Here is a 16,562-nt window from a genome sequence, read left to right on the forward strand (position 1 = left end):
AGTGTAAAAAATCAAACTGTCTGAACAAAATGGTAAAAAAGGATACTTTTTGAAAAGCATTCCAATCCTTTGAGTATATTTGATCAGACTTGTTTGAAACTCCTCAAATCTTAATTACTACAAAAAAAGGCCCATGGATTTGAGGTGTAACTGTCTTCTGAAAGCTGCAATAGTTTGTTTTTTTTATTTTGACATGGTTTTATACATATGTTTCTAGGTATGGGAAGCTAAGAAAAAAAATCCTATCTTGTTTAAAAGGAAATCTTAATACTTTTATAGATGACAGACCATCAATTACTTTCTTTTAATAAATACCCTGGTGTACCCACGAAGTTTGCTACTTCTACTTACAGTTTTTCTCTCTCTCTCCATTTCTTCACCTTTTGAATGGTCATTTGTTTCAATTTGTGGTCTAGAACAGAAGAAAGGTTTAAATTAGCATTTTCTGACAGGTTTGGATAATATTCATGATTTAGGATCGGGGGATACTTAACAGGTAGGTTATAGCGATACATACATCTTGTAGTTACATGTAGCGGTATGTTACTTCGATTTGTAATAGAGAGAGAGAGAAATGGGGTTTAAGGTCCACTCGACACAAACTAGGTCATTTTAGGACTAACATATGGTTCAATTCTTTTTTTCAATAATTCGCTTGCTCATAGGGGTCTTTAGCAGTGGGGGGGGGGGGGGAACCGAAGGGTCCAGAGGTTGGACAGGCGACCCTACTCCTTGTCACGTACAATCGGGGAATCGAAACCACGCCAGTTGACTCAATGACAGACCTTATGACAGAGCGTGCATGCGCTAACCATTCGACCATCCACCCCAATCTGTTTCACAGAGGATTACAAAAGTCTTCTAATATCTCTGTAAAAGATGACTGCCTTCAACACAAGAGGTCACGTCACGCGACGTCAATCATTGGCTCACTGGCACGAGCATGTTTACATAAGACGTTACTGATCCGGGCAGAATGGTGCCTTTTACTCATTAATTTAATACCCATTTACACTAAATAGGAAATATTTTTTACCTACAAATACTTCAAATGGCTTTATTTCTTTTTCTTATACATAAAAAAAATGTTTTAGAATTTAATTTTTCGGAGGAAAAAAGTTAATATTTGTGGCTCATTAAGTCACATCGATGTCATCCTTATCAGTGATTGTAGCGGCCTAGCGAATATTCACTTCTGATCAGTGTGCATCCACCCCTGCTTCCAATTTGTGGAGAAAAGTTTAAGAAAGCCAGGTAAAGTGACAAGGATTAACATTAATAGTGAATTCACCCCAGATGTTGTTCATATCGGTTGTGGTAGATTGGCAAAACTGGGAAGGATCAACATTAAAGAATCAGAAAATCTATGATAGTCTGCCTCCAAACAAGGGAAATTAATACCGAGTTGCCTGCCCTTTAGTCTTCGTGCTAAAGACAATTATAACATTCCTGGTCTTCATATGCCTACATTGGACACTTAATAATGTATTTGTATCTACTTTATTGCTAATCATGGAAATATATTAATATTAGGGCATGCTATTAATCAGTGTGATCAAATGGTGGCTTTCGGAATTGCAGGATGGAATGGGTTGATTTTTAGTAAAGGGAAGTAACTCTAATGTTATCGCATGGTAAACAACTTTGAATTTCATTTTATTATGCAAGATATAATTCCCCATAAACAAATGTAATGGACTCGTTTGTTGTTAAAAAGAAGAGACGAATAGGCGAACAAAGTACGGAATACAATTCAGAACATGTCACCAAAAAATCGAAGGATGATTCAACAGAAACTGATCAAGGAACCGGTCATTCAATTTTATGGAAGGAAATCCGACGCGAAAATCTGTGTTGTGATTACACAGTTTTCTACAGTAAACACCAAGCAGACGAATTGTTGGCAGAATGTGAAAAAATACTAATTTATAATGAAGGACAAATGGCTCGTGTTCATTTGTATGGAAAATGGATGGAGATTGCTCGAAAACAGGTAGCCTTATAATGCCATAGGCATAATGTCAATCCTACATTATTGATTGAAACGCATGAATGTCCCTATAACTAAAAATATAGGCCTAATGCAGCACTGTTTCCTAGTGCTTTTACTTGTCAGTTACCTTTTCTGAAAATATATTCAAGGATTTGCAAATATAACCCAGATGATCACGTATGTTATGATATGGACAGATTCTAAAGTGTATAGCCGTGATAAATAATGAAATGGGGTTTAATGTCCTACTGTTCTGCTCTAACTGGGCTAATGAAGACAGGCACGTGCTATGAGTGAAATTTTGCCCGGACAGCGGCACTATGGCCCACGGCTTAACCAAAGGCTGTCGACAAGTCTGCTTGTGGACAAGTTAACTGGCACCCCTTATATCGAATTCCAACTGCCAATGTGTACACAGGACCTCAGTTTTTTATACCATCTGAACGACTAGACAGCTGGCCCCGAGTTCACAAAGCATTCTCAGACTTAAGTTAAGAATTTACTCAAAATTTGTGGCCTTATTTTAACTAAAATATAGCCCTTTATAAACCTTTTGTTGTTTTAATATATCAAATACATCAATAAGAAACTATGTGCAAAGCCTTGTGTTTCTAGACCAAAGATATTTCTCATAAACAGTGATTGAAAGTTAAGTAAATTCTTAACTTAAGTCTGAGAATGCTTTGTGAACTCGGGGCCTGATAAATAATTGGAAATCATAAATTGAGACAAGGGTGTAAAGAATATGAAATAATTTGTTATACTTATTTCACAGTATATATATTTTTATACTTGGTTTACTCTTGTGCCCTTTTCAAATTTTAATGCAATTAGATTTTTAGTTTTAGAACAAAACATCATGACTTTTACATTGGTATATAGTAGTAATTTTGTTTTTAAGGTTGCTTTTGGAGATGAAGGCTTATCCTATAGATTTTCTGGAAAGACAGTGTCAGCACAACCATGGATGCCACTTGTACAGAAAATAAAAGATGATATCATTAAAGCTACAGGATATACATTCAACTTTGTCCTTGTAAACAGGTAAAATGATATTTTTCACTGAGCTAGTAATTTAAACAATAGTACACCACCAAAATCATATTTGTGTTCATATTCCAGGGGGATCAGTTATAATATGCCCACCTGTATGAAAGTCTTCTATGCCAGATATAAAATCAAAATTTACGCTCGTAATTATACGCCAGTGTTGTGTTTACTAGCAGTCCCAGATATATTTCAGTCAAAACAACTGGTTAATTTGGTTTGGGATGAAATAATGTTTGAAATCTATATCCTAAAGCTATAATAGTTATTTTTGTGATTATCACGCCAATCATACAATTGAAGAATAAAATTCCATTTAAAGTTTTCAGACAAGGTAAAGATCTGCCATCTAATACAACTAAAAACTTTAAAGACAGCCCTTTTCTTGTGATAAAAATAATTGAATTTTTTCAGATACAAAGATGGTCATGATCATATAGGAGAACATAAAGATGATGAGAAGGATTTAGTTTTTGGTCATCCAATAGCTTCACTGAGTTTGGGACAGGCACGTGATTTTATTTTCAAACATCAAGATAGTCGAGGAAAGAATGCCACGAGAGACATTCCTACTGTGAAGTTAGAACTACAGCATGGTAGTCTTCTAATGATGAAGCATCCAACTAACTCATTCTGGTACCATTCTCTACCTACGCGTAAAAAACTCATCAATGTAAGGATTAACTTTACATTTCGCCAAATGATGGTAAACAAGGCATCATAGCTACATGTATGGTTGAAGTTCTTCAGATGTTAAACGAACTGTACTAGATATATTTTATTTAGTAAAGCTCTTAAATTCTTTGTGAAAGACTCTTAACAACATTTATCCTAGCCCCAGTCAACTATCTGAAACTTTGTGATAGGTTAATGAAGAAATACAAGCTCAACTCAACACCTGTAATATTGTCTGTATAACCACATCTATAATCTGAACATAGTGAGAAATTTTTTTCGTCATTCACAGTACATAAACACAGGTCTTTATTCTTTGGTGTTATGTGTATGTTATTACTCAAATATTGAGTTTAACATTTCAGACAAGATAAATAGGTTAGTTTTTACCCCATGCTTGCTAGCAAGATCTAATCACCACGCTCTTCCATTATGTTTTGGGGGTACAGTTCGTTTGTGATGGGAATCAGCCATTCATTCCACAACTCGGCATTTGATTTGCATATTTAACGGTCAAAATGAAATAAGGTTTAATGGCCTACTGTTCTTCTTTGACTCAGTGTGCTATGAGGGAAATTTTGTCCTGACAGCAGCACTACGGCCTATTCCTATATCGCATCCAAAAGATCTTTTATGTGCATGCCAATGTGTACACAGAACCTTACCGGGCCCTCTATACTGCACCACTGACATTGGGGAACTATGCTGGAAATTCCCGATCGAACACGAGACCTCCAGGATAGCAACCAAACGTCATACTTACTGAGCCACCGCAGCTCCCCTTAATGATCAAAGACAGATATTAACTCATTTCAATGAGTAGAGCCTGTGTTTTACCTCACATTATTACTTCACATTGAACTGGTTGCAATTACTAATGTTCTAGATAGAAAGTAACAAACAAAAACAAACAGATCTAAATTATTTTTTTTTTATAAACAATTTCAGCACTGATTTGTACAAGTATTCATTATGTCTTCAATATTAAAATGCATCACTAACAAAGACTTATGTATATTTTGAATAATAAAAGATTACATTATATAACAATTATATTTTGTGTTACTCAACTTTAGGATTACCCTAACTGGTAACTCTCCATAGATGTTCCAAAAAGAATACAGAGAGTTATTTAAAATGATTATAAATATTTGAGTAAAATTTGAGTAGGATCAAAAAGGTTAATGGCTACTGCAATGTGAAACCATTTTATTTGGGAATATTAAAGATGCATTATGTAAGATTTAGATAAAGAGTTGATTATGGACTTGGTAAATTAATAAATGTCTAATAATTTATATAACAGCATTTAAGGCCTAATGAAAGACCTGCAACAGGCAGACTCTGTGCCAATTGTGTTTAAATCCATTGAAAATCTAGAGTATCCAATGGCATTGAGAGTTGATTATGGTCTTGGCAAATTAATAAATGTCTAATTAATAATTTATATAACAACCTGTAAGGCCTAAAGAAAGACATGCAATAGGCAGATTTATCTCTTACATAATGCACCTTTAAGTTTCAAGTTTATTCCTCATCAAGTAGAGATATTAAAAATCTAGGACAAATATATACTGTACCGGTATGCAGTTTAGTAACATTCATATTATAATAAAGTCATGGTTCTTAACCAACAAAAACGTTCTTCCAAAGGTTTTATATACCTAAAATCTGAACACACATCGTAAATTTGAACTTGGGTTGTCTGTGATTGAACCCCTTCAAACAATCACCTCAGCCCATCTCTACCTGTAATACTGTCACTTGCTTACAAATTACAAGAGAGTAATCTTTAACTATGGGAAGTAAAGAATAGTCGTTGTAGTTTGTTTAAGGCTAAAAACATCAAAAATATTTCAATTAGTAAACAAGCTGGCAAAGACAGAAAATTAGTTCCAAGTTTTACATGTAAAAAAATGTTTACTTGTTTGAAAGGTTAAACATACATTATGCAAGAGCTAAATATGCCTATTGCAGGTCTTTCTTTAGGTCTGAAATGTTATCTAAATTATTAATTAGACATTAATTAACTTATCCAGACATCAGAAATGTGGACTAATTCTAATGAGAACTTCAGGGTACAGTTTAAAATACAAATCATAATACAAAACATACGCTCACACCAGCTAAATCGTCCGAGCAGTCGACAAGGGCTGTCGCATATTTATTCTTTTGTAGGTAATTAGGGGAATTTAATAGACAATTTCATACAGATGACATTATAATTTTTGTCGTTTGAGGGTTCTAAAGATAGGTTGCCAGGCAACAAAACATACGCCAACAGCAGCTAAATCGTCCGAGCGGTCGATTTATACGTAAAAAATGTACATGTTGAAAGAATACTACAGTTTTTACCTTTCACATGAACACATTATGTAATACTAAAACCATACAACATGTTTAAAACATTAAGAAATATGTCACGTTTCAAATGAGGAATCTAAATAATTATAAAGTTCGGAAAGTTTATTTTGCACAAAATCATCAGTTAGTGTATTGTTCTTTTTGCCAGTTACATCCCAACCATTATTTGAGGCTTTCTGTAGCCTTCTTTTATACTTTGTTGGAACGAAACCATCAAAATCAACAACTCGTCTAAACCTCTTTTTACTGATCAGCTGACACGGTTGCTTTGATTTACCAGGTGATTCATATATTGTCTCCCATGTCTTTTCTAATGGTGCTTTATAATTCTTGTTCATGTAAAGATCTTCAAGGTTTTCTGTAACTGGCTTCTTGGGGCGATTGTATTTGACAAACCTTGAAATGAAAAATTTCTGGGGTGGTTCTTCTTCTTCATATATTTGACCAGCTTGATAAATATCAAGAGATTTCCTCCTTGTTCGCTTTGATTTCCGCACATTCGATTCCTCAGCGGTATTGTCAGAGCTTCCAGTCTCTTCATTTGCACTGTTACCACTCTCGGCGCTGATGTAATATTCAGCTGTTTGGCGCCGCGATCTTCTTTTATTTTTCATTTCATTTTCTTTTTGAGAATCTATACTCTCTGCTAAACTTGTCATATTGAAATTGTCTAATTCACAATCGATCATATCTACATTTTGACTGGGATAGGTATCCGAGTCAGGTAATATCACTGGAGATATTGCTACACAGTTGTTAAAAACATTTGTCGAATTGTCATGTTTCTCATCCACTTCCATCGTTTGCTTTGTATCAAAGGTTTCTCCTCCATGATTTACAGGTGCAGTACAGCTGAAATCATTAGAATTGGTTTCCACTTTTTGTTCGACATTAACAGGATTTTTCTCAGCCTGTTCATTATTGCCGATATCAGTAGTTTTTCCTTCCAAATTTTTATCTGCTTTCAATCGTTTCAGTGTTTTCTTCTGACTTTTACCACGTCTGATTGAAATCTTGCGGACTAAAGTGTTGAATAACCCCATAGCACCTGAAGCAATGTTATCCAAACTTTCTGATATACTTGAAGGTGATATTAGTTTTTTAGATTCAGTGTTTTCTTCTGTTTCCTTACTGCTGTCTTGTTCAATTTGATAGTTTGTTTCATCTATTGCTTGGTTTGATGATAAACTCAAATTGTGGCATTTGTCTTCATTGATTGGTGTCAACACTGGGTCACTTGTGGGAGTTTCTGTGTTCAGCTTGTCTAATTGGTATGATAAGTGGCTGGGATTAGTAGCATTGCTTGGACTATTATTAAAGTTATCAGGATTAATCTTACTAATGAGCTTGTTAACTGACAAATTATTATGTTCTTCGTATGAGTTGTTTTCATAAGAATTATTCAAAGTGATATCTGCTGGTTCATCATTTGTTAAATTCATATAATTGTCTATGCTTTCCGTAGTTTTAGTTAAGGCATCAGAAGTTTCTAAATAAGGAGTATTTGGGTTTGAAGTTATAAAACAATTTGGAGATACATTTTCATTAATTGTCCAACTACTTGAAGGTGTCAAATTTTCTGCAGTACACAAAATTTTTTGACTAGTAACAGGAGTTGCATATGGAGAAAAAACAGAATACGGTGAATCAGCTAAAATATCTTCGTCAACATCTGGTGTGACTGGATAAACTTTCTTAGTTGAAGTGTTTAATTGGCATAATACTGGCGTTGTGAAATCGCCCACAAATGCCATATTTAGATTATTATTAAAGCTTTGGTCAGGGGTTATGAGAGGTGATTGTTGTTTGTTGTCAGTGAATTTCATTAAATCAGGACTGACAGTTAAAATTGTAGGTGATTTTTCAGTGGTGATATCCGCCCGCATCGTTTCGAGTTCAAGGGAACTTGTGTCCAATTTAAGAAGTGGCTTCTGTAGTAGAATACTTGACCGCCTTTTCTTGCGCTGTTCTTTCAAACTTTCCTCTTGAGTATCCATCCAAACAGTTCCAAAAATATTTCCACTGTCTGTTAAGCCACTGCCATTAAATAATGTACTGTCATCAATCACTGAAGTATCATTTAGACCTCCTTCATTATTAAAAGAATTAATGGACTGTCGCCGTAAATTTCGAATGGATCGTCTTCTCTTTTTTTTCTCCATCTTGGCGGACTAACTGAAAAAAAAAAATATATATTTAAAATTTTTTGATTGCTTTGGCTTGGATCTAAAACTAAACTAAACCTACTCAATTGTATTCAGAGCACCTTGGAAAATATTAAACTTTAATATACATGTTTTACATTGCAATGTACATGTAAAAAGACACCTTTGATCAACAAGAAAAAATTGAAAGATATGACTTTAGAACTGGGTCAATTTTTACATTGGAGGAAGGCTATACAGAATGAAACCATCTTAAATTTATAAAATAAAATCTTTAGGGCTATCAAATTGGGCATACATGTAGGACAACATTTTGGATTCCATTACATAGCCTAGCCACAATTTATACATGTATGCTCCTCAATGAAGCACGTAGGCCACATGGTCGGTCAGTACTCAGTAGCGTTCTAAATTTAAATTCCACACTACAAGTGAGAATCTTATGCAATATTTGAGACAAATCTGTCAAGCTAACACTGAGATATAATATATGATGTTGTATTTGAAGCAGTACAATATTTACAATACTGAAACCATTTTACAAACACTTGAATAACTCTGCAGTGTAGGCTACTAGTAGTCGGTCAGTTAGTGCCGACTTTTGATAATAAGGTGAATCTAATGATCAATTTTACAATAATAGGTCTCTGGGTGTCATTTTCAAAGATTTTGATACATTTCATTTATGATTAATTAAAAATCAGGGTACGGTACACAAAACAACGCATAAAAAAATAAAATGTATTACAGCTACAGGCAAGAAGTATAATATATAAAAGAAAGCTTTCGGGAATAAAATAATTGTGGTGAGACTGTTACCAAAAATTGAGGACAACGATAATATTTGGCACCTAGAAATGGACACAAATGAATGTATATGAACTGATTTACATTCAATCGTTTCTGTTTTAACTTAAATTTCTAATTATCTAGTTATTCAAGTCTACACTGGTAGTCTTCCTGTACTTGTAGGATCCTGTACTTGTAGGATATGTTTAGCCTCGTTCATCCAGTCACTTCATAATGGTGCTCGGAAGCATTCTGGCATGCGATTTGTGTGCCAAGTTTAAAATTTTCATCATTGTGTCGTAAAGATTGGATAACAGAAGCCCATCTTTTCTCGGTATTACATGACAATGTTTATTTAAACTGACCATAAGTTGTTTATTGCAATGTCGAAGACTGTACTTATTTATATCGAAACGTGCTTGTGTAAAATAAATTTAAATAAACAAGTGATTGTTGTCCCATATAACTGTGTCAGTTTTATTATTTTATCGTTTGTTATTCAGCCTTTGCTAATTACTTGCACATAAATTAACTACCGGGTATCGGTGTAGACTGGAATAACCAGATGCTAGAGATTGCCATGGAGACTTCTGCCTGGTGTATTTCGCCGAACACAACTGATTTGAAATTAGAATGAAAACGGAAACGATTGACATTCATATACAGGTATTATAATTTATATACATACATGATGATTACATGTGCGATAAATGACGTGTTGCGACCCATCATTTGTGTCAATTTCTGGGTCCCAAATATTAGCTCCTTTACAGACTTGGCTATGGGTACTTTAAGCCAATAAGAAGTAAATGAATAGACTTGAGTACGAGACACAGTAGATCTACACTTAAAATATTATTCTATTATACTTTAGGCCTATAAATTATACTTAGGCTAAGTCTTAGGCTAGAAATATAGCCTAGCCTAGCTAGACTAGACCCAATTTTCAATTATTTTGGTGTCAAAAGAGAATCATTTTTTAAGGCCAAAATTTTCAAAATCTATTCGAACACTTTCATGACTGTCAACTGCTCGAAAACATGGCTATTTCACCTACACAAAATCGAACTTCTTTTGTCTTGAATTAATGAAATCCGACAAGGAAATTACAAAATAAACATTTCCTCTTCTTGCAGTCGCGCTAGCTGTGTTTTTGAACCTGTTTCCGGTCGCTTTAACCAATCAAATTTCTTCCTTTTCCAGAATGTTGCACTGCGCATGAACCGGTAAACAAGATGTCAGCGCCCATGAATTAGATTTTATTTGTTATGATTTTCTCGTAATATACTTGCACTAACAGACAGCATTATGAGCAGGTTTATTTATCGAGAAAGTTATGGATCGTCGCCAGAGGTCAAAGAATACTATCAATCATCAGATGGTTCCTTGACAGTAATTGATAAATCTCCGAAATTTACATCAATCTCACAATTTTTCAGGGTAGGCCTGATTTATTTCTTGATTGATGTTCTTCTTCTTAGGGTTTAACGTCCGCTTCCACCGAAGGTGATATCGCAGACAAGTTGTCTTTATTTTTCATTTTAATGATCATCTTAGCGCAAGTGCTAGGGGTCTTTGCTGTTGGTGGAAACCAGAGTACCCAGAGTAAACCCACGAGGTTGAGAAGGCACCCCTATCTCCAAGCCGCACATACGCTCACACCAGGGATCGAAACCACAACTGCAAGCCAGAGGTGACCGGCCAACCGGTGACACTCTAGACCACTAGGTCATCCCAACCCCCCATTTGATTGATGTCTTGGCTCGATCAATATATGGACCACATGACAACACGAGTGTATCATGTATACATTGCTTTCATAATAATATAAAATATATGTTCTGCCTTAACTGCACTGATTATTCAATCATCGGAGATATAATTGAACTTTTGTACACATACTGATACTATGTCACCTATCTGTGCCATCTTTATAAATGGAAGATGTCAGATTCACAGACTGTGTACTAAATAATCATCATGGCTGATGTTTCAGGTCATAAACATTAGAACAAAACTGAATGGACTATAAAATAAAAAAAAGTTAGGCCCTATTGACTTATTCGGCTGATATTTGGTTTCTAGCCATTATTATTCTTCCTCGGTAAATTTCAAGACTCCATGACCATGGAAAGTGCTAGGTGTACAAAAGTGCCAATAGCCTGTATGTGTAGTGATCAAGGGTTAGAGCTCTGATAAGTTAAAGCTAAGTGTTGATTTAGAATGGGATAAATAAAGGTTCTCTAATATAGAGTTTTTGTACACAAGAAATTGTGATTTTGGAGGAATTTCTCAGAATCTGTCTACCATTTTCTTGTTACAGCAGGCACCCAATGGTTGTATATAGTGTAAGAATCCAAAAAACATGTCAAATTGTGATTCGCTAACATATTATACAGTGAGCCCATGCCAATTCAAAATATGATTAGTTAGCAATCATACAAAAATCATATGAATGACAATCAAAATCATAACCTAGTGAATAAATAAAACTATTATATTTATATTTCAGTCAGTGTTTCTTCCTCAGGGTTATCCTGAAAGTGTTAGTGAAGATTATTTAATATATCAGCTATGGGACACCATTCAGGTAAATAGAATAGAAATTTAACTACAAACAATAAATGAGAGAATATAATTATGCCAGATGAAAGGAAAAAGTAAATGCTACTGTGTTATTACCCATGATATTTATTATACTTTTACTGTCCATATGAAGGTTTTAAACTAAAAGCACACAATATTGTACAATTTGTATTTTTAGGCTTTTGCTAGCAGTATAACTGGAACCTTGGCTGCACAGGCATTATTAAAAGGTATTGGTGTAGGAGATGAAAATGCTACAGTACTAGCAGCTACCATGACATGGCTTTTAAAAGGTTTATGATTAAATAAATCACTAAATTTACTGAGAATTTATATGGATAAACACAGTCATTCAAAATGAATCTTTGGACAGTTTTCTTCTAAAACTTAATGAATGAATGTATAAAACAAAACAGTCAGTTTCAATTTTTTATTTTGTGCTTATATTTCTGGAGTACTATAGTGATTTCGATTCTAAATCAGCGGAACTAACTAACACACACATTCTTATTCAGATGGAACAGGCATGCTTGGAAGAATTGTATTTGCTTGGCTGAAGGGGTAAGTTGTTGTCTTGAAACTATCAGTCGTACACAATATAAGGTAAGGCTTAGCTGCTGTTGTTTAGAAACCTAACAATATTATGTATATGTAAGTTTCGTTGAAAGCTCAGTTTTAGTTTTGGTTAATGGTTAATAAAACTGTACAATTCGATTATATATTTATGAATCTTTCTGTTTAGAACTAGAGGTAAAATTCTATACTTTATACATTTTTCCCCCCTTATTAGTGATGCAGGACGGAGAGCCTGACAAGGACAGCTGTCTAGTCATTCGGATGGGACGAAAAACTGAGGTCCCATGTACACATTGGCGTGCCCCTAAAAGATCCCTTGGCAGTTGGAATTCGATATAAGAGTAGGCTGTAGCGCCGCTGTCCGGGCAAAATTTCCCTCATAGCACACTGTATGGCATATGCCCGTCTTCATTAGTCCAGGTTAGGAGCAGAACAGTAGGACGTTAAACCCCATTTCATTTCATTTATACATTTTTCAGGAGTAATCTTGATTGTGATGCTAAGAGATGGAGATTATTTGCAGATATTTTAAATGATTTTGCAATTTTCTTAGAAATATTAGCACCCAATTTTACACCTATTTTCACTCCAATAGTTTGTACAGCCGGTGTTTGTAAGGTAAGATAATCTTTAAAACTCATTTTTTCAAACTCAGAAACACTTGACTATTAAAAATAAGACTTTAATGTGAACAGCATACATGTAACAACCTACTTTCCAGCACTAATTGGGCTAAGAAAGACGGGCATATGTCATGCAGTGGGCTATTAAGGAGAATATGCCCGAATAGGGGAGCTACAGACTTAATCTCATTTTGAAATCCAACTGTCAAGGGTTCTTTTACGTGCAAACCCATGTGTACACAGGACCTCATGTTTTAGTCACACCCGAACAACTATACAACTTTCTAGACACCCTTTTTGCACCACTGGCAAGGGGGAAAACAGTATAAAAATTTGTCTTTGACATTAATTGGGCCATAACACCAGAAATCTTATTTTGATAATAAAACTAAATTATATTGCAATTTTTTTCACATATCACTTCTGATATCAATTCTCATTTGTTTTGGGATTGTACAGTATTCTTTGTACTTTTGTATCACTCATATAAGGTAGGGAATTGTCCACAAATATAAAAATTTTAAAAGAAAGAGGCAATTAAGACTCTTAATAAATATTGTAATAATTAAAACTGTGGCCAAAATTGAATACATACTAGTATCCAACACTGAACTGATATTATTTAGATTTTAACTTAATGTACTAGTATATTAGCATTATTTTATTGCTGTACTTTTCAGTCAATTGTAGGTGTAGCAGGCGGGGCCACCAGGGCTGCATTAACACAACACCAGGCTCGCAGAAATAACATGGCTGATGTATCTGCTAAAGATGGTAGCCAAGAAACTCTAGTTAATTTAGCTGCTTTGATTTGCAGTTTGATTATAGTACCAGTTTTAACAGGAAAGGATACGTAGGTATTTGGTTTTCAAAAATTTAATTCCAACAGAATTCAAATATCATATTTATGAAAAGAGGCATTATCTCCCTCAGCAATAAAATAAATGTAAATAATTTTGAATGAAATCATATTCAAAATAACGGTAGACTGCCTAATTATTTAAAGTCCAAGCACTGTCCTGTGTAGAGTAAAGTATTTTTTCCAAGCATTCACCAGTCTCTGTGAAACCACCAAAGAATTATAACGTGTATCTCAGCGATCAATAGCTTGGCAAATTTATCCCACATTTTGCATACCAGTACAATCAGAAAAGAACAAAAAACAGAGATATTTCTACTTTAATTTTGTTTTGCGATTTTATATTGTCGCCTTGTAATTTCAGACTGATTTGGACATTATACATACTGTTTACAATGCTACATCTATTTGCCAACTATTCAGCAGTAACATCAGTTGTCATGGAAACATTAAATCAAGCTAGACTCCATCTTTTAGTCAAGGGTTATCTATGTAATGGTTTGATTGAAAATACAAAAGTAATAAACTATCAAGAACCTGTATTATGGAGTAAGTGGAAAGTATTTTTGTAGGGTAGTATCTAATGTTGACCAAACTTATATCACTGTATGTTCATATCAATCTGATTAAAACACAGATCCTATTTCATTTTGTTTTTTATACTTCAAAATTTTGTTTTACTTGCCTTCACTACACTAGGATCTGGAAGAGTTGGTATATAACCCACATTCTGGTTGATGTGAAGGATTAGCCAATGAAAGTGTCTGTTGTGGTGAGTTCTTCGTGTGCGATGCATTGAACTGTGGGTAGACATTTACAAAGCAAAAGTTGTATTTCCAAATACCAACTTGAAACATCAATGCTGGTTGGTTAATCAAATGTCTAACGTCATAGGGTCAATAGCTGCTTGTTTGACCCCCGATATGACCTCCCACTACAACGGCCTCCATCGAAAGTATAAAAACAAAACGAAATATAGATCTGTATTTTAATCAGATTGCGTTCATAAGTAGCACAGATTGGCTGTTTCAATAACTAATTTGTTTTGTTCCTTACAGTTTTTATTTCAAGCACTTCGTTTACCAAGGACTTTTTTTTCCAGGTACAAGGAGAAAATTCAGAATCAGTTTAGGAGTTTCAGTTCAAAAAATATGTAAAACGTAAGTAGCAAATAGTGGAAGTTAACTTAATTAGTTCAGAGTTTGATATAATTGTTTGCACGTTATTGTTGTCTCCCACCAGAGGAGATTCTTAAAATTAAAATGGATTTGTCTGTCTGTCCATCACACTTCTTGTTTGGAGCCCAATAACTGAGATAGAATGTTTAAACTTGGTGTAGGTATTTATTAGGTGAATGGCTTGACTGAATTCGATGATGGGCATTTACCATTTATCATTTTATCTTTGTATTCTGATGATTATCAGGCTGAAGTAGGGTAGTGGGAAGAGGGTATAGTTGTGTGAAATAAAATTAATATAGCTTGAAAAAACTTGTATAATGGCTAACTGACCTCTTAAGGATGTAGAAATATACTCATGGTTCTGATTATAGACGGTTAAAATGAATTACATTTTACATCCAATTTTTGTTACAGACCTAAAGATGTTGAGATTATGGAAAAGTTGTTTCAGAATAAACACTATATGATAGGATTAAATCTTAATACAAGTAAGTCTTATTACCACCACATGTCATCTAACACAGCTTTGCCAGGCAACAAAACATGAAGTATGGCGTAATATAAGTTAAAGGAGCAATCACTGTGTTCCGAGATGCAATTTTTGGGGACAAAAAAAGCATTTCCAGATAAAAATAACATTTACAGCCGTTATACTACCTATTTGATGTGTACCATGTTGTTAATCAAGGGAACCAAACTTTGTTTTTATATTATAGGATGTACTAATATAGTATTAAATGAGAATTGTACAACATTAGATGAGTTAGAGGCATGTTATCAAGCAGAAGTTATAGAAATAACATATAATCACAGACATTCTATAAAAAACAACCATCAAATTGAATTAAATTCCATTATTGATGGATTTAATGAAAGTAAGTTGTATTCTAATTTCTATTAAAATATCTATACTTGGAATACAAAAGTAAATAAATGTGAAGCCAATGCAGCGTTTTATCAGAGTGTTAGAATTGTATTTATTGAGAGAATGAAATGAACTTTGCTCTAAATAACTAATGTTTTAATAAAACATTAAAATGTTGTTTCTGTAATAAATCTTCATGTTTTAATTTTCTTTATACTTCAGGTGATGTTTTAAAGATTTTACAATACTCTCAGGTGTTTACTCAAAAAACTTTTACAGGTTTTATCGATATTTTAAAATCTGAAAATTGGGAAACTAAGACAGCTCTTCTGTGTGCTGATGAATGGAGAGCAAAGTGGGACCATGGTGGATTGACTGATAAAACATATTAATGAAATAATGACTGGAAATTTTATATTTTGGTATTAAGGAATTAAAGATACCTTATGCAAGATTTAGAGCTGGTCGTTATTGCTATAATAGTTCAAAAAAGGTTAATGAAAAATGAATGTATTGAAAATTTCAGTCAAATTATTTTAATCTAAGCAAAGTTACCAATTTTTGAAGTTTGGCAAGAAATAATCATAATTGGCAGATGGGAACTTTGCCCACAGTTCATATTCTCAATTGTCAAGTTCCATTTCCTTGATAATATACAAAGTCTCGATTGTCAGTTCTATTATCGGCAGTTTCTGGCCATATTAACAATTAACAGAGATATGGCGGGAATTTTCTAATATCCCCTGAATATTTAAGGCACCCGGTTGTCTATATAGAGTTAATTATGAGCTTGTCATATCAAGAAATATCTACATAATGCCTTATTAATCATTGCAGAT

General features: G+C 34.0%; 3 protein-coding genes across 3 annotated transcripts; 2 read left to right on the forward strand and 1 right to left on the reverse strand.

The window, feature by feature from the left end:
* The first annotated feature begins 1,478 nt into the window (after positions 1 to 1,478).
* Positions 1,479 to 4,564, forward strand: LOC126824632 (DNA oxidative demethylase ALKBH2). The gene is made up of 3 exons (XM_050553902.2): positions 1,479 to 1,993; positions 2,895 to 3,037; positions 3,455 to 4,564. The coding sequence occupies exons 1-3, from the start codon at positions 1,694 to 1,696 to the stop codon at positions 3,762 to 3,764; spliced, it is 753 nt and encodes a 250-aa protein (XP_050409859.1). The 5' UTR covers positions 1,479 to 1,693; the 3' UTR covers positions 3,765 to 4,564.
* Positions 4,565 to 4,632: 68 nt separating this feature from the next.
* On the reverse strand, positions 4,633 to 10,194 carry LOC126824629 (homeobox protein 4). The gene is made up of 2 exons (XM_050553898.2): positions 10,091 to 10,194; positions 4,633 to 8,254 (listed from the first exon to the last, which is right to left on the reverse strand). The coding sequence occupies exon 2, from the start codon at positions 8,239 to 8,241 to the stop codon at positions 6,136 to 6,138; it is 2,106 nt and encodes a 701-aa protein (XP_050409855.2). The 5' UTR covers positions 8,242 to 8,254; positions 10,091 to 10,194; the 3' UTR covers positions 4,633 to 6,135.
* LOC126824631 (RUS family member 1) lies at positions 10,187 to 16,177 on the forward strand. The gene is made up of 11 exons (XM_050553901.2): positions 10,187 to 10,473; positions 11,546 to 11,623; positions 11,798 to 11,912; positions 12,135 to 12,180; positions 12,675 to 12,813; positions 13,499 to 13,671; positions 14,042 to 14,226; positions 14,780 to 14,837; positions 15,273 to 15,346; positions 15,575 to 15,733; positions 15,946 to 16,177. Exons 1-11 carry the CDS (start codon positions 10,342 to 10,344, stop codon positions 16,113 to 16,115), a joined length of 1,329 nt encoding a protein of 442 aa, XP_050409858.1. The 5' UTR covers positions 10,187 to 10,341; the 3' UTR covers positions 16,116 to 16,177.
* The last annotated feature ends 385 nt before the right edge of the window (positions 16,178 to 16,562 follow it).

This window comes from Patella vulgata, chromosome 6 (assembly GCF_932274485.2).
Source record: "Patella vulgata chromosome 6, xgPatVulg1.2, whole genome shotgun sequence".
Taxonomy (NCBI): domain Eukaryota; kingdom Metazoa; phylum Mollusca; class Gastropoda; family Patellidae; genus Patella; species Patella vulgata.